The sequence below is a fragment of the Jaculus jaculus genome, chromosome 10 (genome assembly GCF_020740685.1).
Source record: "Jaculus jaculus isolate mJacJac1 chromosome 10, mJacJac1.mat.Y.cur, whole genome shotgun sequence".
Classification (NCBI taxonomy): Eukaryota; Metazoa; Chordata; class Mammalia; order Rodentia; family Dipodidae; genus Jaculus; species Jaculus jaculus.
This window is the reverse complement of record NC_059111.1, coordinates 109,701,729-109,725,561: the sequence shown is the minus strand read 5'-3', so window position 1 is coordinate 109,725,561 and position 23,833 is coordinate 109,701,729. Positions and strand designations below refer to the sequence as shown.

Sequence of the window (23,833 nt, the reverse complement as noted above, 5' to 3'; positions counted from 1 at the left end):
CAAGCTTCTGGCCAGCCGAGTTCTCACCTGGACACAGGCCAGGTGGTGCTGGAAGGTGCCCTCAGGACAGTGGCAGCCCTCTTCACAGCCTTCGGAAAAGCAGGCCACCTGCCCCGTGATGTGAGCGCAAGAGAAAGGGCATCCCTCGCCGGGCTGGCATTCGCGGTACAGGCGCCCAGCAGGACAGCCCGCTTCTGAGGCAACAACACGCGAGTCAGTGTCCAGATCGGACCCCCATCCTCCACCTTCCCCCGCACCCATCTTTTCTATGATCTGAAAGTCACACTGCTCACCCCCATCCCCCACCTCACTGCTTCCCTATTCGTCTGCCTGTCACTGGCCAGAGAAGGGTTACTGGGGAGACAGGGAGGGAAGAAGGGAGGGAAGGAGTGAGGGAAGGAGAGATGGAAAGGCACTCAGAATCTGAGAGGAGAGGCTTGCTGAGAGAAAGGAGGGGTATCCAGGTGGAGGTTGTCTGGACTCACCTCTGCAGACCTGAGTGTGGCAGGTACGGCTCTGTCGGGCCAGCCCTGGGCACGGGGGTCGGGCACAGAGCCGGGAGCGCAGCTGCTCCCCTCCCCCGCAGGAAGCACTGCACTCCTCCCAGGGGCCCCAGGAGCTCCACATGCCAGGACCAGGGCAGCCGGGCACCTCGTGACACTGCAGGATGCCTGCCGTACAGGTGCTGGGGACCAGAGAAGAGGCTTCGATGACAGGGCCTGGCCCATCTTCCTGAGGGCACTACTGACCCTTTGCTTACCAGTGGTCGCATGGCCCAGTCACCACCTGTCCAGGTTCCAGGCTTTCCCAGGAGCTGAGCCGGGAGCCCGCTGCCCGGCTCTGGTTCTCGGGAATCCCTGAAGGGCACAGACAGCATGGCAACCCCTAACAAGCCCTCATGCCCTGCCCCTCCCTGCCTTCCAGCACTCCGCGGCACAGCACCCGCGGCCAGGGTGGGGATGGGGGCTTCCGTCTGGACCAGCCGGGCATTTAGCACGTGCAGGGCTCCAGGTTCCTATCATGCAGCCAGGGCCTGGGCCGCACGGGCAGAGCGAGGCAGTCATGCTCAGTGGGCTGCTGGACGAGGGCCGTGGGGGAGGGGAGGGGAGGGCGGGACTGACCCAGGGCTCCAGGCTGGAACTGGCAGCGGCAGAGGGACCGCGGCACACAGACGCCGTCCTGGAAAAGCAGGCCTGGCGGGCACCCACAGCTGGGCTGACAGCCTGCCAGGCCTGTCTGGCACACACTGCCAGGGGACAGGTCCTGGCAAGAGCGGGGACAAAGCTGCCCACAGGGCATCAGATCCTGGCCACCTCCGCAGTCTAGGGCAAGGAGGAAGCAGAAAGAGTCGGGGTTCGATTTGTCCATACTTCCTGTCATCTGCCACTTGGCCAGAGGCAGTGGCTGAGTGGCCGAGGGCTGTCTCTTGCACAGAGAGGTGCATGTGAGTGTGTAGAGGTCAAAGGTCAGAGCCGGTGTCTCCCTGGGCCTAAAAGGGTCCTCCAATCGCCCCCTTCACCCCGCCAAGTCCTCACCTGTGCAATGAGTGGAATTGTCCTGACAAGAGCGGCTCTGCTCATGACCCCCAGGGCAGGGCCTGCCTCCATCGGAGGTAGGAGGCTGGTTACACGCACGGCTCCGAAGGGACTGCCCCAGGCAGGCATCACAAGGAGCCCATGGTCCCCATGAGCCCCAGGCTGCATCCACTGCACCAGGGAGACAGAACCATTGGTTTTAGGTGGCCCAGAAGGCCTTGAGCTATTGGGGTTGGAGCAGAGGGTTGGGGTCTCGGGGGGGGGGGGGGATGGGCCTCATAGGAGCAGCACACCTGGGCAGGTAGTGGGGCTGGGGCAGGCCTCCCTCTGAGGCTGGACCCCTGCTTCCTCTAGGTCCCCAGGGCATGGAGCGCCCCCGTGCTGAGGAGCAGGGCAGGCGCAGGCCCTGGAGCGGGTCCTCATCTGGCCCCTGCAGGGCCGGGAGCATGCCGTCCACTCCGACCACGGGCACCAGCTTCCGGGCACTTTTAGAAGCAGGGTGGGCACCAAATACATTCTCGTCAATCCCTTCCCCAGGCCCAAGTCCCTTTGATCCCAGGGCCACTCTCATTACCAGCCCGAGTGGCACCTACCTGGGCAGGGCAGTTCTGTGCAGTTGAGCCTCCCCTCCACGCAGGTGCTGGGCAGGTGCAGGCCGGGAGGGGAAAGAGATGGCAGCTGATTGTGGCTTGGCGCCCTGCGGAGCCACTTCCCCTCCCCTTTTCCCAAGGTCTTGACCTGTGCTCCCTTCCCTACTGTCCAGTAACCCCAAAAGCCTTCTCCCTATCCCAGCAGTTGGCCTTTTGGGGTGTCACAGCTGCTGAGCTGTGTTATACTGGGGAATGACTGTGGAAAACCTGCAGCGGCGTGATGGCGAAGCAACGCCCTGTGTGCGGCTCGCCCGAGCCAGCTGCCCTCCTCTCTAGGAGCACGGGCCTCCAACACGGGCAGCCGGCTGCCTCACTTTCTCCCGACGACGGCGATGACGGGGCCTGCCTGGCACCTTGTCCTGCATCTCTGAGTCCCTGGGTTTTCTAACTGTTCGGGCCCAGAGCTCAGGTGCACAGATACCAGACAAGCACTCCTAAGGGCACTCCTGCCACATCCTGTCACAGCTGCCCAGCATGGCCTCTCACCAGCGGTTGCAGCCGTCAGGCCTCGCCAGCTGAGCGCCCGGAGGGTGTCGCTGCCCAGTCAACAGATCCAGGCAGCCACAGTGGTCTGGCTGCACGCAGATGGCCCCGTCGGCGCCAAGCACCTTGCCTGGGGGACAGTAGCAGCCGGGCTGGCAGCGCCATACACAGTGCTGGGGAGACAGCAAGGGGGAGGTTGGCTCTGCTCAGCAAGAAGCAGGACCTGGGGCTGGAGAGATGGCTTAGCGGTTAAGGCGCATGCCTGTGAAGCCTAAGGACCCAGGTTCGATTCCCCAGGTCCCACGTAAGCCGGATGCACATGGTGGCACATGCGTCTAGAGTTCGTTTGCAGTGGCCGGAGGCCCTGGTGCACCCATTCTCTCTTTCTCTCCCTCTCTCTCGGTAATAAATAAATAAAATAAATCTTAAAACTAAAAGAAGCAGGACCTGAGGGGTGGTGGGGGACAGTAGCAGGAGAGAGGCCAGAAGGGAGAGAAAGTGTGACCCTAACAGTTTAAAATTTGTATTTATTTGCAAAGGAGGAGGGGAGTGATGCACCAGGACCCCTTGCACTCCAGATGTGTCACTTGGTGCATCTGGCTCTATGTAGGTGCTGGGAGATCGAACCCAGGCCATCCGGCTTTGCTGAGAGGTTCTGGAAGAAAACTAGCCTACCACTACCCCACACTCAGGAAGGGACGGGAGGGGACAGGCCTGCAGAGATCAGGTCTGGAAAGTGTCCACAACCAGGGGCCCCACACGTGGGGACCCCTGAGTCCTCAGACGGGCAAGTTCGGTGGGGAACCTGCACTTGTGAGCGGGGGACGGAGCCATGAAGAGCTGGAGGCAGCTAGGGAGGCTGAGGCAGGCTCCTGTGGAGATGGCGATGTCCTAGGTACATCCTCTTGCTCCTCCTCTTCCTCCTCCCTCACCTCTCGGAAGTCACCCCGACCTCTAGTCCGTGACCCCCACACTCGGGCCTCAAAGCACCATCTTCATTTCCGGAGCTCTTACCATGTGGTCCCTTCATGTCTGTCTCCTCCCCACTGCCAAAAGTGGGGTCACGGAGACAAAGACCCCATCTGTGCCCATGGCTCCTAGTGAGCTCTCAGTAAATATGCACATAAATGCGTGCACATATGCACATGTACACACACACACACACACACACACAGACACGGGGGGCGGTGGAGGAGAGATGGAGTGCCAAGATTTTTTTTGGGGGGGGTTTCTGAGGAATTCACTCTGTATTCTCAGGGTGGCCTTGAACTCACAGCAATCCTACCTCTGCCTCCTGAGTGCTGGGATTAAAGGCGTGCACCACCACACCCAGCTTGAGTGCCAAGATTTGTACACCAAAATGTTTACGACACTAAATGACTCCAGCCTCCCCATGTTTGTAATAATGTATTTTGTCCATTTTTATATTTTGACTTAAAACATTTTTTTTGTTCATTTTTATTTATTTATTTGAGTGACAGAGAGAGAGAGAGAGAGAGTAAGAGGCAGAGAAAGAGAGAGAATGGGCGCGCCAGGGCTTCCAGCCACTGCAAACGAACTCCAGATGCATATGCCCCCTTATGCATCTGGCTAATGTGGGTCCTGGGGAATCCAGCCTTGAACCGGGGTCCTTAGGCTTCACAGGCAAGCGCTTAACCGCTAAGCCACCTCTCCAGCCCAACTTTTTTTTTTTTTTTTTTTTTTTTTTGAGCTAGGGTTTCACTCTAGCTCAGGTTGACCTGGAATTCACTATGTAGTCTCAGGCTGACCTTGAACTCAGTGATCCTCCTACCTCTGCCTCCTGAGTGCTGCTTTTTTTAAAAAAAAAAAACTTTATTGACAACTTCTATAAATATAAACAATGTAACATGATCATAATCTCCTCCCACTTTTCCCCTTCCAAATCCTCCCTTCACTGAATCTTCCTTCTTTCCAACTGGCCTCTCTTCTATTGTGATGTGATCATTTCCCTCTCCTATTACACAGGTGCACTGTGGTGGTTTGATTCAGGTGTCCCCCATAAACTTAGGTGTTCCTGGGGCTAGGATCCCCAGCTGATGGCAATTGGAAATTAAAGCCTCCTGGAGGCGGTGTGTTGTTGGGGGCGCGCTTATGGGTGTTAGCGCCACTTTCCCCTTGCCAGTGTTTGGCACACTCTCCTGTTGTCCATCTGATATTGGCCAGGGGGTGATGCCCACCCTCTGCTCATGCCATCATTTTCCCCTGCCATGGTGGAGCTTCCCCTTGAGCCAGTAAGCCAAAATAAACCTCTTTTTTTTCCCACAAGATGCTCTTGGTTGGGTGACCTCTGCCAGGAATGCGAACCTGACTGCAACATGTACTAACATTTTATTCATTTAAACACTGGCTGTACGGAAGCCAAGGGCACATGGGTAAGGCACTGTCTGAGCAGCAAAGGGCAGCCAGCCTGCTTCTGCTCTGTCACAGACTGAAGCCATGTCCTCACGTGTCCCGGTGCCAGGCAAGATGTCATGAGGCCAAACCGATACCGTGCCTCCCACAGGGTGGCTCTTTGGTCATTTGAGCCAGAGGTCAGGTGTGGGTGCCGAGGGAGCTCAGACTCACCACAAGGTCATCGCAGGAGCGAGGACACGGAGGGCCACAGGGGCTGTACTCGGCCCCTTCGATGGCACTACAGTTGGTCACTGCAAGGAACACGGGATGAGCCGAGGGCAGCAGAGGCCCTCGCCTGCCTCCCAGACGGGCCCCCAGCCCCTCCCCGTCTGCGCCCAGGCTCCCCCACCCCCGGCAGTCACCTGCACACGGCCAAGCCTGGCAGACCTCCCCCTGGGCCCGGGGCCCCTCACAGAAATTCCCCAGGCCCTGGGGTGGTGGCTGGTCACAGGCTCGGGTCCGGCTCCGCAGGCCTCCTCCGCAGCTGCGACTACAGTTGGACCAGGGTCCCCAAGGGCCCCAGCCCCCTGCTCCTGGGGAAAGAGCAGAGGAAGGACAGTAGATGAATTTTTTTGGGGGGGGAAGGGAGCTGGTGCAAGGCCTCAGAACCCCCAGGGAGAGGAGTGATTCCTCACCGTCACACCCTGGCAGGAGGCACGGCTCCTCCTCGGCGTCAGGGCCCGGGCAGAGTGAGAGTGAGGCGGGGGTGGCTGTTGGGCGCAGCGGAGCCTGGCTGGAGGGTGTCACCCTGGAGGGCCTGGTACAGAAGCGGTGCCGATGATGCCGGGCGGGACCGCAGGATGCCGAGCATTCACTCCACGGGGTCCAGGGTGACCAAGCAGGCTGGCCTTGGAGTGAATGGGAGGCAGAGAAGCAGCTGCAAGGAGCTTGATGCACCCACGGGGAGATACCACGACAGGCTCCTGCCCCACCTTTCCTGAGGCCAGCCTCCTCCCCCAACCCAGGCCCACTGCTGCCCAGGGAGGAGAAGGGAGCACACCAAGAGCCAGGGGACCCTTTCTTGTTGCTCACAAGGCCAGGAGCTGCAGTTAGTGATGATTCCAGAGACACAGGAACTGTACGGGAAAGAACAGAAGCACTCAAGCTCTGGCCCCCAGGACCTGCAAATGTGGCCTGATTTGGACACATAGGGTCTTTCTGGAGGTGACAAAGTTAGTGACCTTGTTTAGGGGCCCTAGTCCAGTGTGACTCGTGTTCTTTCTTTTTTTCTTTTTTTTTTTTTTTTTGAGGTAGGGTATCTTTAGCTCAGGCCTCGAACTCACGGCGATCCTCCTCCCTCTGCCTCCCGAGTGCTGGGACTAAAGGCGTGCGCCACCACGCCTGGCTCATGTTCTTTTAAGAGGAAGGGATTTAGACACGGGTGTGGACAGAGGGATGATGGGAGACACAGGGAGAAGATGGCCATCTGTAAGCTAGGAAAAATAAATAAATCCCAGGGTGCAAAGTGACAGGGAAGGAGGGAAGCCGGGACATTTTCTCCCACGCAGCCTCAGACAGAGCCAGATTGGCAGACGCCTTGAACCAGGGACACGGGTGCCCCCCAGCACTATAGAAGCATCTCTGGCCGTGGTGCTCAAACACCCCCCCCCACCGTGTGTGCACACGCACTCCTGTGTGCGTGCCCGCGCGTGCGTTCACTTTGTGGAAGCGCACACAGACGCTAACACGGGCGGGGACCGGGCGACTGTGCGTGCGTGCGGCAGGAGCCCCAAGCAGAGCCTTGCGCGGTCTAGACCCGTGTGCCACCACCGAGCTGCGTCGTGAGCCCGGGAGAGAACGCGGATGGGGACGGGTGGCTTGGAGGGGCACAGACAGGACAGGCTGGACAGCTGTGCCTGTGGGGAGGGCATCTTTGCAGCTCTTGTGGCTGACTGGAGCCCACAGGAGGGCAGCGAGCTGGCGTAGGGGTCACGGGGCCGCTGCGGCGCCGGGCGTCTCACCAGTTCTCACAGGGATGCAACACGGCACTGCCTGGGGGGTGGAGGCGGCCCCTGTGGGCGCAGGGGCAGTCCTGGGCGGGCACGCACACGTTATTCTAGAATTGAAAGCACTCTGTCACCTCTGGCTCCAGCTTTTTGCCAATCACAACCAGCACTCAGGCCTCCTCCAGCATCACCCAGGCCCCTCCACAAACAGCTCTGCCCAGTCCCCTCCCGCTGGGCAGAAGCGGCTGTGGGGCACATAGGGACAGAGAGCCCCGCCACCACTTTCTAGAAGAAAATGATCATCTTCCACTGAGGGGCACGAGACTGAATTGTCAGATGAAACCAGCTAGGTATAAGGCTTTTCCATATGCACTATTTGATTTGTACAGCGACGGCGATGACACCCTGATTTGCAGCAAGGACCATGGCACCATGGCTTTGGCACTGGTCAGAAGCAGCACGTGACCCTGGGAGCATCTCACTCATCGCTTCCTCCCCGCAGGTTAGCCTGGTCTAAGACCGCACACACAGTAGGTGCTCAGTACACAGTTGGAGGCAGATTAACAGAACACAGTAGGGCCAAGTCATAAAACCTTTTTTTTTTTTTTTTGCGGCCTATTTTATTTATTTATTTACTTTTTGCAAAAATTTTTTACTTATTTGTAAGAAAAGACAGAGGAAGCATGGTTGTGCCAGGGCCGCCTGCTGCTACAAACCAACTCCAGATGTGCCACCTTGCGCATCTGGCTTTATGTGGGTACTGGGGGATCAAACCTGAGCCATTAGGCTTTGCCAGCAAACACCGTTCACTGCTGAGCCAACCCTCTGGCCCCTATCACAATTTAACCAACAGCCATCCAGGGCATCTCCAAGGGTTCGAGGTCTCTGTCCCCAGCCCCAAACCTTCCGTTCTGCCCCTGTTCAGGTCCCTGTCTGTCCCTTCCTTGCCACTCCAGGGTCCCATGCCATGAGGAGGTCCCAGCCATGGCTGACTCAGGGGAGGGCACTCACGAGCAGGAGCATTCCAGGTGGGCAGTAGCAGCCGGGGTGGCAGGTCTGGTTAGTCCCTCTCGAAGTGCTGAGCTCTGCGCAGGAGGCTGGGCCCTGGGCACAGTCCAGCCACTGCTGGCCCATGGGACACACGCCTGGTATAGGCCCTGGAGGCATCGCCAGAGGATGAGTGTGTTAGGCTCCCAGCCGAGGAAAGGCATTGGCTCTGGGTACGGCCAGGTTAGTTATATGAGGCTGCATGGTGCTAGGGGACTGGGCGGCAGGGGGAGGTTGAATCGAGGGGTTCCCAGGACGGCTCTCACCTGCACAGGGCTGCAGACCGCAGGTAGAGAACTCCATGGGGCTATGCGGGCCACCGCCTCGGGTGCGGTTCCTGTAGCCCCCTCCACAGGGCACAGAGCATGGGGCCCAGGGACCCCACTCCCCACCAGGACCTGGGGGAAGGTGACATCTAGGTCACTACAGGGTTTCCACGCCTCCTTCCCCCACTCAGACGCCCAAGGACACCCATCCCTTCTCACATCCCTCCCCACCCCCGCCCCACCTGCAGCTTCACCTCCAACCTCAGATCTGTCTCTCAGAAAATGGACCATCTCTTACTGGTATTTCCTTTTGTTTTATTTTATTTATTTGAGAGAGACAGAGAAAATGGGCCTGCCAGGCCTCCAGCCACTGCAAACGAACTCCAGATGCATGTGCCACCTTGTGCATCTGGCTTACGTGGATCCTGGGGAACTGAACCTGGGTCCTTTGGCTTTGCAGGCAAGCACCTTAACTACTAAGCCATCTCTGCAGTCCTCAGTGGCTTTTCTTAGGGACACTCTTTATGCCTCTCATAGGGTCTTGAAGGGAGCTCATGGCTCCTCTGGGGGAGGCTCTTTAAAGTGGTCTCAGGACATAGGTTGTCACTCACCTCGACATGGTTGCAGACCACAGAATTCCGCCTCCATGTTGGCACCCTGGCACTCAGCACCCCCAAATGCAGCTGGAGGCGCAGTGCCCGCTCGGAAGCGCCGCCGAATGCCCACGTTGCAGCTGCGGCTACAGAGACTCCACAGGGTCCAGGGGCTCCAGCCACAGGCCACTGCCAGGGTGAGCATGAATGAAGCCAGGTCGAACCATCCTGGGCCCTGGCTTCAGTAGGGTACCACCAGCATTCCCACTGACTGCCCTGTGGAGGGGTTACCTGGGCAGAGCTCCGAGGTGCACACCATCTTGCCAGAGACGCAGGTGCTGTGGAGAGAAAGCCTAGTGACATGGGGCCCCGACACCCCAAGCACGCCCAGCCTCTGCGGGGGGAGTCAGCTGGCCGCCGAGTATACAACACAAAGTTCACGATGTGTCCCGCGTTCTCACTCTGGGGTCCCCAAATCCACCCTCACTGGGCTCCACGATCATGATGCCCCAGTCATGTGCTCTTCCCTTGCCATATAGTTTCATCAGGAGACACTTTTTTAAAAATTCCACGCCTACTTACTAAATACTGTTTAAAAATGACTTTAGGTGGCAGAAACAGGAGCAATTTAGAAAGAGCTAGAATTTGGGGCTAGAGGATGGCTAAGTAGCTAAGTGCTTGCTGATTAAAATCTGCCTTCCCCGGGCCAGGCTATGCGTCTAGAGTTCATCTGAAGTGACAGGAGGTCCTGGTGTGCCCATTCTTTCACAGTAGTTTCAAGGTAGGATCTGGCTTCAGCGCAGGCTGACCTGGAATTCACTATGTAGTCTCAGGGTGGTTTTGAACTCATGGTGATCCTCCTACCTCTGCCTCCCGAGTGCTGGGATTAAAGGCATGAACCACCATGCTCAGCCTCTCTTTCTCTCTCTGTCTCCTCTTTCTCTTTCAAATAAATAAATATTTTTAAAAAATAAAAAAGGAAATATGATGGAGAATGGAATTTCAAAGGGGAAAGTGTGTGTGTGGGGGAATGTCCATGAGATATTTTTTTATAATCATGGAAAATGCTAATAAAAATAAAATATTTTAAAAAATTTTTAAAAAGCCGGGCGTCGTGGCACATGCCTTTAATCCCAGCACTCAGGAGGCAGAGGTAGGAGGATTGCCGTGAGTTCAAGGCCACCCTGAGACTACAGAGTTAATTCTGGGTCAGCCTGGACCAGAGTGAGATCCTACCTCAAAAAAACAACAACAAAAAAAAAAAGAAAAATGAAAATAAAAAAATAAAATAAAATAAAAAAGTTGCTGGGTGTGGTGGCACACATCATTAATCCCAGCACTCAGGAGGCAGAGGTAGGAGGATCACCGTGAGTTCGAGGCCACCTGAGACTCCATAGTGAACTCCAGGTCAGCCTGGGGTTAGAGCGAGACCCTGCCTCAAAAGCAAACAAAAACTTGGGTGGGTTTGTGTGTGTGTGGAGGTCAGAGGACACTTTTGGGCCAGTCCTCACTCTCCACCCTGTGGTTGCTCTTTGTTGTTCACCTCTGCTCTGAGCTTCCAGAGAGTTCTCCGGCCTCTTGCTGTGGGTGCACCAGGGGTACAAAAGCCTCAGAAACCCACCAGCGCCTCTGGCTTGTTTTGTTTTGGTGTATGGGTATGTGTGAGCATGGAGTGGTATGATGAGTGTGCGGGTGTTGATGTGTGTGCGGGTGTTGATGTGTGTGGGGGTGTTGATGTGTGTGCAGGTGTTGATGAGTGTGCAGGTGTTGATGTGTGTGCGGGTGTTGTGTGTGTGTGTTGAGTGTGCGGGTGTTGAGTGTGCGGGTGTTGGTGTATGTGCGGGTGTTGTGTGTGCGGGTGTTGATGTGTGTGCGGGTGTTGGTGTGTGTGTGGGTGTTGATGTGTGTGCGGGTGTTGTGTGTGGGTGTTGATGAGTGTGCGGGTGTTGATGGGTGTGCGGGTGTTGATGGGTGTGCAGGTGTTGATGTGTGTGCGGGTGTTGATGTGTGTGCGGGTGTTGATGCGTGTGCGGGTGTTGATGCGTGTGCGGGTGAGTGCGTGTTTGGAGGTCAGAGGTCGACTCGGCGTCGGTTCTAGCCTTCAGTCTTGTTGGAGGCAGGCTCTCCCACTCCCTTTGCCAGGCTAGCTGGCCCATGACTGCTGGGGAGTTCTGTCTCTCTCTCTCTGTCTTGTAGGTGTGCTGTGGTTACCGACACCCACAACAGCATTTGGCTTTTTTTTTTTTGTAATTAATTATTTATTTGAGAGAGAGAGAGAATAGGCACTACAGGGCCTCCAGCCACTACAAACCAACTCCAGATGCATGCGCCTCCTTGTGCTTACGTGGGTCCTGGGGAATCAAACCGGGGTCCTTTGGCTTTGCAGACAAACACTGTAACTACTAAGCCATCTTCTCCAGCCCCCCTTTTTAACATGGAGTCTGGGGGTCAGAACTCAGTTACTTTCATGGCAAGTGCTTTATCCACTGAACCATCCCTCCAGCCTGCTTCAGGCGTTGTTTTTGTTGCTGCTGCTGCTGCTGTTTTTTGTTTTTGTTTTTCGAGGTAGGGTCTCACTCTAGCTCAGGCTGACCTGGAATTCACTATGTCATCTCAGGGTGGCCTCGAACTCATGGTGCTCCTCCTACCTCTGCCTCCCAAGTGCTGGGATCAAAGGCGTGAGCCACCACGCCTGACACTTCAGGCATTTTTTGTTTGTTTTGGTTTGGTTTTTCAAAGTAGGATCTCACTTTAGTTCAAGGTGACCTGGAATTCACTGTGTATTCTCAGGATGGCTTCGAACACACAGCGATCCTCCTACCTCTGCCTCCTGAGTGCTGGGATTAAAGGTGTGTACCACGCCCAGCACTTCAGGCATAATTTTGACAAGCGGTCTGGGGATTCCAATTAAGGTATTTAGAATTGCATGACAAGCATTTTATTCACTAGCCATCTTCCCAGCCCATCCTTTTTTCCCCAGTGCATCTTTTAAAGCCTACCTGTCAAATACTAGAGTCAGAAAAATAAAGGAAGGGAGGAACAATACAGGGAGGGAAGTGAGGAAGAACAATGACGAATGGAGGAAAGGGAAGGTTGGTTAGAGCGCCCTCTGTGGGCAGCTTTCAATATTTGGTTAGAGCGCCCTCTGTGGGCAGCTTTCAGTATTGGTTACAGCGCCCTCTGTGGGCAGCTTTCAATATTTGGTTAGAGCGCCCTCTGTAGGCAGCTTTTAGTATTGGTTAGAGCGCCCTCTGTGGGCAGCTTTCAATATTTGGTTAGAGCGCCCTCTGTGGGCAGCTTTCAGTATTGGGTACCACAAAGTTGTGAACGGAATCCAGTGCATCTTGGGAAGGGAATTCAGCAAAGAGAAACAGGTAGTTAAAAGGAGAGGCTGGATGGCGCTCCCCAGTGTGTAATTCTATCCTACACAGCCACATCTGAGACCCAGGCTTCCCTCGGTCAAACGGGGCAACACCTATGTATGGCCAGGTGGTGTCTTGCCAGGGTGCATGCCTGCACCTGCATCTCCTAGCATGTTTACTATGATGAACCTCCTGATTGTGTGTGTGTGTCCATGCCTGACCTCTGTGAGCGCAGCCCCTCCCTCACTACCACTCCTGTCAAATCCAATCCCCCACTGGCGGCCTTACCAGTTGTGGCAGGAGTCCAGGCGAGCCGCCTCTCCAGGTGCAAACTGCTGGCCACGTAGCTGACAGGGGCACTGGCTGTGGGGAAGGCAGCTAGCATTGTGCAGGAAGAGGCCAGGTGGACAACCGCAGCTGGGGGCGCAGGAGCCCGTGCACTGCACCCCAGGATCCTGTGCCAGGCACAGCTGAAGGCACGGATCCCCCTCCTGCAAACACTGCTCTGCTGAGCGGAAGACCAGGTCTCCTGGGCACTGGGCTGGACAAGACAGAGAGGGTCTTGGCAGGGGCAGGAGGGAAGGAGAAAAGAGGCCAACAGGAAGGGGTCCTGCACCCAGGGGTGGGCAGCGTGTGATGATCAAGCTGAGTAAACCCCTCTGCTCCCCTTGCTCCAGGGTGTGGAATGCCACAGGTAGTCATGGCTCCACCGGATACCAAAGTTCTCTAGAGCAGACCAGGAAGGCCCTCGTGTCTGGGCCAGGAGCAGTGCTCAAAGGATGGGGAGGAGGGGATACTGGGCTTCCCTGGCTGGCACTGCTGCCCCCCTCCCCAGTGTTGCCCATGAGTGGGTTCTGCCAATGGTAGGCCATTCTGACTTCCACCACGAAGTCTGTCCTGTGGGGCTGTCTGGCTGAGAAAAATACCTGCCACCAGTACAAAAACCATAGCTAGGTGCCTGGTACTCAGCAGGTGGGAGAGGGAGGGGACTTAGAGAGACAGAGGAAAGTTTGGAAGTCTCGCTAACTCAAAGCACAGCCCACCCTAAAGCTAGAGGTCAGGAAAGCAAAACAGAGGCGGGAAAAGGCCCAACGTCCCCGGAGCTGGACGGGGTGAGGCCAGCTGGAGAACGGGGAGAGTCGGGTACCTGTGCAAGGCTGCAGGTTGCAGTTCCGGATCTGACTGTGGGGTCCTGGGCACAGGGGGACCCCAGGAGCCATGCCAGAGCAGCTGCGCCCACGGGTCTGGATGCCCCCATCACAGGAGGCTGAGCACGTGGACCAGGAAGCCCACAGACTCCAGCCGCTTGGTGCTGTCAGGGAGAGCAGAGGGCAGGGGACAGGACGGGAGGGATCCAAGCAGTGAAGCAGGCAGTCCCCTGCATGCCTCTAAGATGGGGTCAAACTGTCACTCACAGGCTGGCTTCACAGGGGTGTGGGGGGGTGGCGCTTATGTAGCCAGGCTTGGTCATCCCCCTCTTCCCTCCCTTTTTAAAATATTTTATTTATATTTATTTATTCATTTTACAGAGAAAGTGTGTGTGTGTGTGTTTGAGAGAGAGAGAGAGACAGAATGGGTGTGCCAGAGCCTCCAGCCACTGCAAACGAACTCCAGACATGTCCGCCCTCCTGTGCAGCTGGTTCACATGGTTCCTGGGGAATCAAAACTGGGTCCTTTGACTTTGCAGGCAAACGCCTGAACAGCTAAGCCATCCCTCCAGCCCTTCCGTCTCTTTTTGAGGGTTGGACCAACTCAAAAGGTCATTTGGTTTTTCTTCTTGTCCCACCAAAGTGGTGGTGACTCTACCTGGGCACACAGGGGGGCTGCAGGCCTCCTCCTGGGTAGCCTCCCCGGGGCAGGATGTGTCCCTGGCAGTGGGACAGAGCCTGGAACGCCGTCGCCAGCCGGGGACCTCTCCAGGCACAAGGCAGCTCTGGGAGCAGGGGGACCAGGACGTCCAAGGTGTCCAGCCGGGTGCCTCTGCGGGGAAGCACAGGGCGGGTCTCTTGCTTAGCAGGGTGCGATGGGCTGGGGAGGCTTGGAGACCCAGGTCAGATCTTCGAAGCCATGAAAGTAGTCCTCTGGCCCTCTCTGCTGCTGGGACCCCCTCCCCGCTCTGCAGCCCCACTTCTTGCTCTCCCACAGAGCCTAGTCTAGCTCCATGCCCAGGCCCCTACAGCTCTACCAGCCCACATGACCACCCTTCGTCCTCATCCTGCCCCAAGCCCACTCTTTTGGAGTTCTCTGTGTAGGGAAGCCTCAGAGCTCCTGTGGCCACCTGCCAGCGCACCCCCAGCCAGTCACCTCTGACCCCTGCAGCAGGGGCGCTGGCCCAGGCGGACTCTGGGCTCCGCGTCACAGCCGCCACCTCCTCATCCTACTCTGCAGTCCCGCCTCGCGCGCCTGTGAGGTGCGGTCTGCTCTGCAGAGAGCTCCCCTGGCACCCACACGGCCTGCGGGCCACCCACCCACCCACGCAGAGTGAGACACCACCCGGCGCCTTCGGCTGGCCTCTAAGGGGTCCTGCCGCGTCACCCACGTGCCGCACACACAGTAGGGCGGCCTCACTCCTCCTGTGGCTTTGCGACCTGCTCCACCCAGGTCAGTCTGCTCAGGCACCCGGGTCATCTGCCGGGGTGGGGAGGGTCTGTCTCTCCCATTCCAAAACCCACCCACCCAGGCCAGTTTCAGGGCCGTCTCTCAGACTGGAGAGGGTTCACCCACCACCCATCTGTTGTGTGACTGGCTCCATCCCATGGTGCTCACAGGACAGGGAGGTGGGAGAATGAAGGGGCGGCCCGGCCATACGGTACCTGTCCCACACCGTGTGTAGCAGGCCTGAAGCTCCTGTCTGTCACCCTCACATGGGGCACCTCCAAAAGCCTCGGGAGGGTTGGAGGGAGACCTAGGAAGAGAGGCAGCCCTGGGCTTGTGTCCTGCTCCTATCTGGAACTCCCGCCTTCCCCGTCCTTCTGCCTTCTGTCCTGGCTCTGAGCCCTCCTCCCCCGCGTCCCCATTCCCTTCCTTCCTTCACACCTGAACCTGGCTCGCACTCCAGAGCCACAGGAGCGGTCACAGGGCGCCCAAAAGGACCAGGCTGACCACTTGCAGTGCTGGGGACAGCGACCCGGTTGGCACATCAGTGCCCCCTTCTCGCACGTGCTGCAGGGGAGGGCGGGCGGCAGAGGAGCTGTCAGGACCCCAGAGACCCCAGAGCAGTGCCCTCTCTCTGCCCGGTGCCCTCACCAGACGCTGCAGTTGCCCAGCAGGAAGGTCATCCCCGGCTGCCGCAGCTCCTCGCCCACCAGGCATGGGCACTCGGCGAGGGGCAGGCAGCGAGAGTCTTGGAGGAGGAGCCCAGGGGGACAGCGGCATCCTGGGGAGAGGGCAGCAGGACACTCAACTCTGAGACAGAAAGGAGGGGACCAGGGACAGTGCTGGGCTGGGGGGGGGGGTCTTGGGCAAACGCCCCTCACTTCTGCTGGCCGGATCAGCCTCACCTTCTACACAGTGTCCACTGCAGCTTCTGTTAGCCTCAGGGTCCATGCAGGAGGGGGGACATGGGGGAACCAGCCCCTTCTGGCACATTTCGGCATTCACATGCACACGGCCCAGCCCGCAGTCTGCGGGGAGGAAGGTGAGGTGATGTCAGGAGGCCCAGAGGCGTATCCAACGGGAACCCATTGCAGAAAGTCCCCCCAAGCTATCTCCCCTTACCTGTTTCACCTGGGCAAGGCTGCAAACTACAGGGTGCACTCTCTTGGGAGGCTCCAGGGCAGAAGGCACCTCCATTCTTGGGTGGGGGATCCACACAGCTCCTCTGACGACTCTGGTGGCCACCCCCACAGGAGACGCTGCATGGCCCCCAGGTCCCCCACTCTGCCCATGCCCCAGCCACTGTGGAGGAAGAACAGGGTCCCCAGAAGGACCCCAGAGACAAGCCGTGTTAGAGAGGGGACGGCAAAGCCGGGATACTTCCCCGCAGCTCCATAGAGTCCCAGCAACCTGAGGCAACACCCTGGGAATTCTGGAACTGTTCTGTCTAGGGAAATGGCCCAGAGCCGAAAGGCCACCTAGTGACTCCCAGGACAGAACTGCAGACCCTGGAAAAGGGTGTGACGGCCACCTGTGATGGGCCTCTGGGGTGGGCACACCTGGTGGCAATGATAAAAGCAGGCCATCAGAGCCAGAGCTGGGGGCCAAGGAGACCCCAGTGTGAGCAGCCCATCTCAGAAACACACACAGCAGGCTAGGGGGCTGCTCCCTTGAATTCGTGGAACACAGGGGCTAGAAGGCCTTCAGTGTGGAGCCCAGGGACAAGCAGTGGCGGTCAGCTAACACCTGCAGTCCAGCTCCTCACACACAGTCTCCCCCTCGTCCTCAGATACGGACAAGGGTTGGTGGGTGGAGGTGGAACGACGGTCACTCCCAGCGTACACGAGGACACCGGGTGAAGGGACTCCCTTGCAGCTTAGGGTGGCAAAGAGAGGCAGGGCACCCTGACAAGCCCTGTGGGACAGCAAGCTGTGCCAGTAGAAGGATATAACTGTCTTAGTGTCCCAGGCTGAAAGGCTGGACATTGGGGTCACCAAAGAGAACACAGACACTTCCCTGATGATAGCCTCCAAGGGAAACCAGCCCAGGTCTCCTCCACAAAGGGGCCAATTTCACCTTTTTTTTTTTTTTTTTTCCCTGGAGGTGCTAACCTACCTGGACAGGCCTGCATGAAGCAGGACTGACTGCGGAGCTGGCCCAGAGGGCAGCTGCCCCCGGGCAGCGGTGGCCGCAGCAACTCCCGGCGCTGAAAGGTGAGGCCCAGGCCGCAGGTGTGGCTGCAGCTGCTCCAGGCGGACCAGGGTCCCAGCACGCAGTCCACTGCAGAGGACAGTGAGCCAGGGGTGAGAAGGGGGGAGGATCATGCAGGAACTGGACCCTCAGGGCTCTCCCATGCCTGGCCAGCACATACCACAGCCAGTCTCATCAGAGCCATCCTGGCAGTCGGGCCGGAGGTCGCAACGCCGCTGGGCAGGCAGGCACTCCCCACTGCCACAGCTCAGCTGGCTTGGGGAGCAGAGGCCCCCCGAGGCTGGAAGCCCAGGCAGGGCGGTGGTGGGTAGCGTGAAGGGCCCGGAACTTACTGCCCATAAGGAAAGGAGAGAGGAGGGAGCCACATGAGTGATTTCCAGCTGGATGACAAACTGTGTCCCTTCGACCTGAGGCCAAGAGAAGGACAGAGCTTGCTGACCAGAGGTCCTGGCCTCTACTTCCTCCCGGTGCCTCCTGTAACCTGCACCCAGGACAAGTTTCCTTCCACCCTTGTGGGTGAGGCCCACACAGGATTTTGGTCTACACAGGTCTCACACAATTTCACTACTGTGTCCAGAGGTACCGAAACATCTAGAAAAGCAGTTCCTTTCCTTGGTTTCGCCCTTTCGGAATGTGGGCTCCCTGGGGTGCCCCTTCCTGTAACTGGTTAATAGTTGTTAATAATTTTTCTTCTCCTGACTGGAAGACAGGACTTTGATCAGAATGGTCTGATTTGGATGGATGGATGGATGGATGGATGGATGTAGATGGTGAGTGAACAATGAATATGTGGGCAGAAGGATAGATAGATGGTTAATCGATCAATGGATAGACAGATGGGTAGGCAGGCGGATGGGTGGATCGACGGATGGATGGATGACGGGGCAGATGAACAGATAGGTTGGTGGGTGGACATGCAGATATAGATACATGTGTAGATGGACAGATGGTGTGTGGATGGATAAATGGATGGCTGGCTAGTAAATGGGTGGACGGGTAGTTTGGTGGGTCAATAGATGGATGGATACACGGGTAGGTAAGGAGAAATATGGGTGGGCAGATGGAAAGGTCAATAGATCAGTGGATGGATAGATGGAAGGAAGATGACCGACAGACGGACAGATGGATGGATGGATAGATTGATGGATGGATGGATGGTTGGATCGATGGGCCAGGCATGTCGGTGCACACCTTTAATCCCAGCACTCAGGAGAAAGAGGCAGGAGGATCCATGTGTTCAAGGTCAGCCTGAATAAGAGTGAGTTCCAGGTCAGCCTGGACTAGAGTTAGACTCTACCTCAAGACAGAAAATAAATAGATGGATGAGTAGGTAGGTAGATAGACGGGTAGTGGATGATAGACGGACAGATGGACAAATCCATAGATAATAGGTGGGTGGGTGGGTGGGTAGGTGAGTGTGTAAATAGGTGGGTGGGTGGGTGGATGAGTGTGTAAATAGATGGGTGGGTGGATAGATGAGTGTAAACAGGTGGTGGATGGATAGATGAGTGTGTGGATAGGTGGATGGGTGGATAGATGAATGTGTGAATAGGTGGGTGGGTGGATGAGTGTGTAAACAGGTGGGTGGGTGGTTGGAACAATGAGTGTAAATAGGTGGGTGGGTGGATAGATGAGTGTGTTAATAGGTGGATGGGTGGGTGGGTAGATGAGTGTGTAAACAGGTGGGTGGATGGATGGAGGGTAAATAAGTCTCCTGTAAGGTCAGACAGTTCAATAAGGCATGCAGGGACCCAATGCCTACCCTATTCCTCTCCTGACCCTCCCCAACAACTGAAATTCTTGGCTGCTGACACACATTCAGCTTCTTTGCTCCTCCCTCGTTCTCTCCAAGACCCTTCCAATGTGAGCTGGAGTGGGGACAAGGAGCACTCAGACCAGAAGCCCTCCGTCACCACCCCACAGTGTGACACCGTCCTCCAGCTGACCACAGCGCTGCTCATCCGGCCGTCAAGACAGCCTTCCTTCCCTCGCAGCCGCTGTGGCTCCACACAGCCCAGCACGCCACAGGGAAACCGTCCCTGGCCACAGTGCGCAGGTGGGAAGGGCCTCGGGGGACACTGTGGCCTGTGGGCAGCCACAGCCAGGTGATTAGGGCCCATCCCTGTCCTTCTTGATCAGCTCCTGGTGGTGCCTAAGTTCCCTTATTTTGGCATGTGAGAGGCCCCACTTCTGCCTCTTTTGGGTAATGAAAAAGGAGTGAGAGCTGAAGAGATGGCTTAGTGGTTAAGGCGTTTGTTTGCCTGTGAAGCCTAGGACTCAGGTTCGATTCCCCAGGACCCACGTAAGCCAGATGCACAAGGTGACACATGTGTCTGGAGTTCATTTGCAGTGGCTGAATACCCTGGCAGCACATTCTCTCTCTTTCTCTCTCTCTGTCTCTCTCTCTGTCTCTATCAAATAAATATTAAAAAAAAAAAATAAAGGAGTAAACTTGGGTCCTAGGCCCAGTCTACAAAAAAATTACTTTGAACTATGTGACCTTCAGCCAAGCCACCAACCTCGCCCAGTAGGGAAGCAGAGCTCACACAGGTTTTATCTGCAGGCAGAAGGGCTCAATCTTACCACTAGGAGTCATGGCGGTGACTCTGTGTGGAGGGAGGCCAGTCACGGCTGCCATTCCTGGGGTGGTTTGGGCTGTGGCATGAACTCTGGGAAGAAAACAAGACCAAGAGGGTTCCAGGGACCCTCCCAGCCCCAGAGTCCTCTCATCCTTGAGGGATCGGGAGTCTCTGGCCCAGGCAGCATATTAAGGGGGGGTGTGGATCACTGCCCACTAATGCTGTACAAAGGTGAGCTCTCACAATGGCTCTTGGCCTCATTTTTATTTTTAATTTATTTTATTTACTTATTTGAGAGAGGGAGATAAATAGGCAGGTAGAGAGAGAGAGAGAGAGAGAGAGAGAGAGAGAGGGAGAGAGAATGGGCTCGCCAGGGCCTCCAGCCACTGCAAACAAACTCCAGACGCATACACCCCTTGTGCATCGGGCTTACATGGGTCCTGGGGAATTGAACCTGGGTCTTTTGGCTTTGCAGGCAAGCGCCTTAACTGCCATCTCCCCAGCCCTCTTGGCCTCATTCTGTTAAGATTGTCAGGCACATGGATCCAGTTCTGGGTGGTGGGGCTGTCACTGGCACAAGGGTCATGCTTCCAGAACCACAGGTGCCGTAGGAAGGCACACAACATGAGAATCCCAGGGTGCCAAGGGACCTGGAGCACCCAGCTGCAGCTCTCTGGCATGCACAGTCTGTGAGCCCCTGGGGGGTAAAGGCAGGGCGGGACCCCTCCCCCGCAGCTATCTCTTGTAGGTCCCACTGAGGCCAGGCCCTACCTGCCGGTGTCGGCAGACAGGGGCCCACAGCCCTCCTCATCCGAGCTGTCCGCACAGTCCACAGCGCCATCGCATGGTGCCCCTCTCGGGACACACTCACCACTGGCACAGCGGTGTCCAGCCCCTGGGCATGGAGTTGCCAGTGGAGATACTGTGTGGGGGGGAATATGCTGCTGAGGGCACCCTAAGACCCTTTGCCCACTCTGCCCCTCCCTCCCCAGCCCAGCCCTTACCTGGCTCACAGCCAAGGAACTCCACCCCCTGGAAGGTGCTGTGCTGGGCCTCGGCGTTGAGCGGTGGCCATACCCTGACATACCTCACCTGCACCATCTGGCCAAACGTCCACACCTCCGGGGCCACACGGTCCCAGTTCCCAGGGAAACGCTGTAAAAGAGTTCACTTGCTGCCCCAGTCTTGCTGAGCCCCGCCTCTTGGTCAAGCTGCCACTGTGACCCCATTTCTGGACCCTCCCCTTCCTTGCTATCCACCCAGGTCCCTCAATCCACATCGGCATAGACTGTGACCCACCAGAGCCCAGGAGCCCACATGGAGGGGTCTCCCTGAGCAGACGTGAATGCCTGTGCAGACCAAGTCTCACCACGGCATGGGACTCATCTCCCCAGAGAGGATGATCTGGGGGGAGCAGGGCTGTCCCCAGGCTGCTCCTCAGGGACCTGTGTGGTCCTCTGTGAGCCTAGTGTGTCCCCAGGGCCCCCCGGTAGCTGCTATAGAGCTCCGCGTGCTCCGAGTCAGGCACTTCGGTGTTTTCCAGTGTCCCCTGGACTCTTGACCCTGCTGGTTACCAGATGCCCCACAGGGACTGTCCCTTGAGGACACTGAAAGTCCCTTAGGGACAAAGACTATGGGATCCACCAAGGGGCATGCTGAGCCACTGGCTCCGGGAAGCCTAGAGCACTTATACCCTGGGTGAGGGCAGGGTGCTGGGCAGCACGTCCTGGTACTCCTGCCAGTGTAGTCCGTCACTGCTGAATTGGAGCGAAAAGCTGGCGATGTGACCGTCGGAGGGGGAACCGGTCCCCTGTATTATGATGCCTGGGGAGGGGCCAGGATGACCAGGGATCAGTGCTGAGACAGCCACCCCCCCCCCCACCCGCCCGCCTTCCTCACTGACCAGTCAGGTTCCGAGGCCGCAGCAGGTCCAGGTGCAGGTAGAGGCGCTGTGGGCTCCACTCCGCGTAAGCGCTCTCTCCAGGGGCGGGTCCCCCCTCGGTGGGAGCCCCCAGGAGGGCAGCCCAGGTGGGGGGCTCCAGGTGCTGGGAGGGTGCCTGCAGACTTCCCCGGGGCAGCTGGGCCAAGCCCAAGGGAGAATAGCAGGGGTCTGCGTGCAGGAGAGAGAGGAAGACTGGAACAGACAGAACAGAGGTGCGGGGCAGAGGCAGGCAGAGGGACGGGAAGGACCGGAAGGACCGAAGGACAGGGCGCAGGGAGGCAGTTTGGCAGAGGGCGGCCTGGAGGTCCTTAGGATGACTTCCAGTGCGGGGGAGGGCGGGGACTACCCCAGACGTCCTTCTTCCTTCCCTCCCCGGCCAGGCGTCTGGGGGCGCGACGCCCCCCTCAGCATCTGCCACAACAGCACACGTCTTACCTCCTCTGGGAGGTAAGTCGTGAGTGACCAGAGGAGCTCCAACCTGGGGACTGGGGGTGACAGCCAGAGTGGCCACAGGGGGCGCTGTGTGGCTCCCTCCTGCACAGAGACCCAAGGGCCGGGAAGAGGTGAGCAGTGTCCCCGCGGCCAGGCCCTCCCCACTTCCTGGAGCACTTTCGTTCCCAGGGCCTCCCAGGAACAATTCGCCTCTGTGTGAATGGGGGGTTCCGCTTCCAGTGAATACATAAAGACGTGAAGAGTAAAACTGTCAGCGCAAAGCAACGTTAGGGCCGAGCGCTGCAAACACGAGCCCAGGACTGCCGTCACTAGCGGGGCGCCTCCGGACATCAGAGGGGGGCTGCCTCACCGTGCAGTCAACGACCAGGTGACTTGAGTGCCACCTGAGTCCTAGCTTCACAAAGTCACTGCTCTCTCTCTCAGTCACCACTGGGTCCTTCTCACCTTGGGGGTCCCCAGCCACACGCAGATCCACTCACCGGGAAGGACACAGTGGCAACACGATTCTTCCGTTCCCTCCACCAGGACCCATCCCTGTGGGGCACAGAAGCCGGGCTGTTTGATTCGCTCCATCAGCTCCTCCCCAGACCCTGCCCAGCCCACACTGCTGAGCACCTCACCTGGGGGCAGCTGCCCAGTGGGCAGTAGGGGGAGCAGCGGGCAGTGCCGCTGGGCAGACACTGGCACACCCTGCAGGGGCCCCCGCGCCAGCGCTCCCCCACGCGGTACACATGGCCCTGCTGCTCACAGCCCTCACAGGGCTCCGTCTGGCACCTGGGAAGGGGGATGTGGTGCAGCTCCTGGGGAAGGGCTCAGAGAGTCACCCTCCTCCCCATATGCCTGGACTGAGGGCATTCCTGGACTGTCCACCCTAAGACGGGGAAAGCCCTAACAAAATGCCTGGTGATCTTATCATCCCATTCCGCTCTTGCGCCCTAGGGTCAGCAACAGGCCCCAAGGAAGTGTGGGCAGCAATTTGTGTTGGCGCCATGGGCTAACAGAACTAGCCCGGAGGGAATGAAACAGCTGTCCCCAGGCAAGCTTCGCCCCAAGCATCTCCAGAGGCCCAGGGGACCCATTCCCACCCCTGGATTTGTGAAACTGTGTTTGTAAGCTCTGTCTGCTCTTGGACTTAGCAGGCTCAGAACTGAAATAGGAGACAGGGTGGGGGTGGGCTGAGGGTCACAGAGCAAGTTCCCAGCCTGAGGCCCACAGTGGATGTGAGTGCCCATCTCAGGACAGGGTGCAGAGCCAGCCTTCTAAGTGGGAGAACCCCCCCCCATTCCTGTACCTGCGGGCCTTGCGGTGGATGCCACGGCACTGGTGACCCCGGCCAGAGAGGCGAGGGTTGTTGGGGCTCCGGAAGGACCACTGGAGGCTCTGACTGCCACAAGAGCCCAGGCATTCGGCCCAAGAGGACCAGGAGGACCAGCCACAGTCAACTGAGACAGGGCAGAGTCAGGGATGGGTGGTCTGGGGAGAGACCAGGCCTCCCCCTCACCCCCCACCCATGAGAGGGCCTCAGGCAAGGGACTCACTGGCACAGTCCGGGTTTGGCCGGCAGCGCCGTAGTTGTCCATCGTGACACACACAGAGACGACAGTCCACCTTGATGCGCTGCCCTGGCTGGTAGCGGATGTTATCCACCAGGCAAGGGCACTGCCTAGGTGGTACACACTGCCCCTCGCTGTCCAGCACCTTCCCTTCCTGGCACCAGCAACCTAAGAAAGGCCCAGGGTGAGGGGTCATGCGGAAG

At 57.8% G+C, this 23,833-nt stretch overlaps 1 protein-coding gene across 1 annotated transcript in view; it reads right to left on the bottom strand.

Moving 5' to 3' along the window:
• Sspop (SCO-spondin) overlaps positions 1-23,833 on the bottom strand; it is a 61,430-nt gene that overhangs the window by 19,062 nt on the left and 18,535 nt on the right. Inside the window, exons 37-74 of the mRNA XM_045160088.1 lie at positions 23,616-23,798; positions 23,369-23,519; positions 22,698-22,851; positions 22,557-22,611; positions 22,060-22,158; positions 21,586-21,792; positions 21,376-21,506; positions 20,687-20,837; positions 20,454-20,604; positions 19,650-19,772; positions 19,050-19,188; positions 17,264-17,612; positions 17,008-17,172; positions 16,015-16,194; positions 15,798-15,920; positions 15,544-15,673; positions 15,334-15,459; positions 15,111-15,202; positions 14,104-14,277; positions 13,445-13,609; positions 12,586-12,838; positions 9,227-9,273; positions 8,954-9,124; positions 8,343-8,474; positions 8,041-8,186; positions 7,045-7,139; positions 6,116-6,159; positions 5,719-5,931; positions 5,446-5,616; positions 5,255-5,334; positions 2,672-2,841; positions 2,129-2,175; positions 1,829-2,020; positions 1,536-1,706; positions 1,122-1,322; positions 761-857; positions 486-685; positions 28-194 (exon numbers count right to left, since the gene is read on the bottom strand). Of these exons, the coding sequence (XP_045016023.1) occupies positions 28-194; positions 486-685; positions 761-857; positions 1,122-1,322; positions 1,536-1,706; positions 1,829-2,020; positions 2,129-2,175; positions 2,672-2,841; positions 5,255-5,334; positions 5,446-5,616; positions 5,719-5,931; positions 6,116-6,159; positions 7,045-7,139; positions 8,041-8,186; positions 8,343-8,474; positions 8,954-9,124; positions 9,227-9,273; positions 12,586-12,838; positions 13,445-13,609; positions 14,104-14,277; positions 15,111-15,202; positions 15,334-15,459; positions 15,544-15,673; positions 15,798-15,920; positions 16,015-16,194; positions 17,008-17,172; positions 17,264-17,612; positions 19,050-19,188; positions 19,650-19,772; positions 20,454-20,604; positions 20,687-20,837; positions 21,376-21,506; positions 21,586-21,792; positions 22,060-22,158; positions 22,557-22,611; positions 22,698-22,851; positions 23,369-23,519; positions 23,616-23,798 (5,645 nt within the window). The remainder of the gene's footprint in view (positions 1-27; positions 195-485; positions 686-760; positions 858-1,121; positions 1,323-1,535; positions 1,707-1,828; positions 2,021-2,128; positions 2,176-2,671; positions 2,842-5,254; positions 5,335-5,445; positions 5,617-5,718; positions 5,932-6,115; positions 6,160-7,044; positions 7,140-8,040; positions 8,187-8,342; positions 8,475-8,953; positions 9,125-9,226; positions 9,274-12,585; positions 12,839-13,444; positions 13,610-14,103; positions 14,278-15,110; positions 15,203-15,333; positions 15,460-15,543; positions 15,674-15,797; positions 15,921-16,014; positions 16,195-17,007; positions 17,173-17,263; positions 17,613-19,049; positions 19,189-19,649; positions 19,773-20,453; positions 20,605-20,686; positions 20,838-21,375; positions 21,507-21,585; positions 21,793-22,059; positions 22,159-22,556; positions 22,612-22,697; positions 22,852-23,368; positions 23,520-23,615; positions 23,799-23,833) is intronic.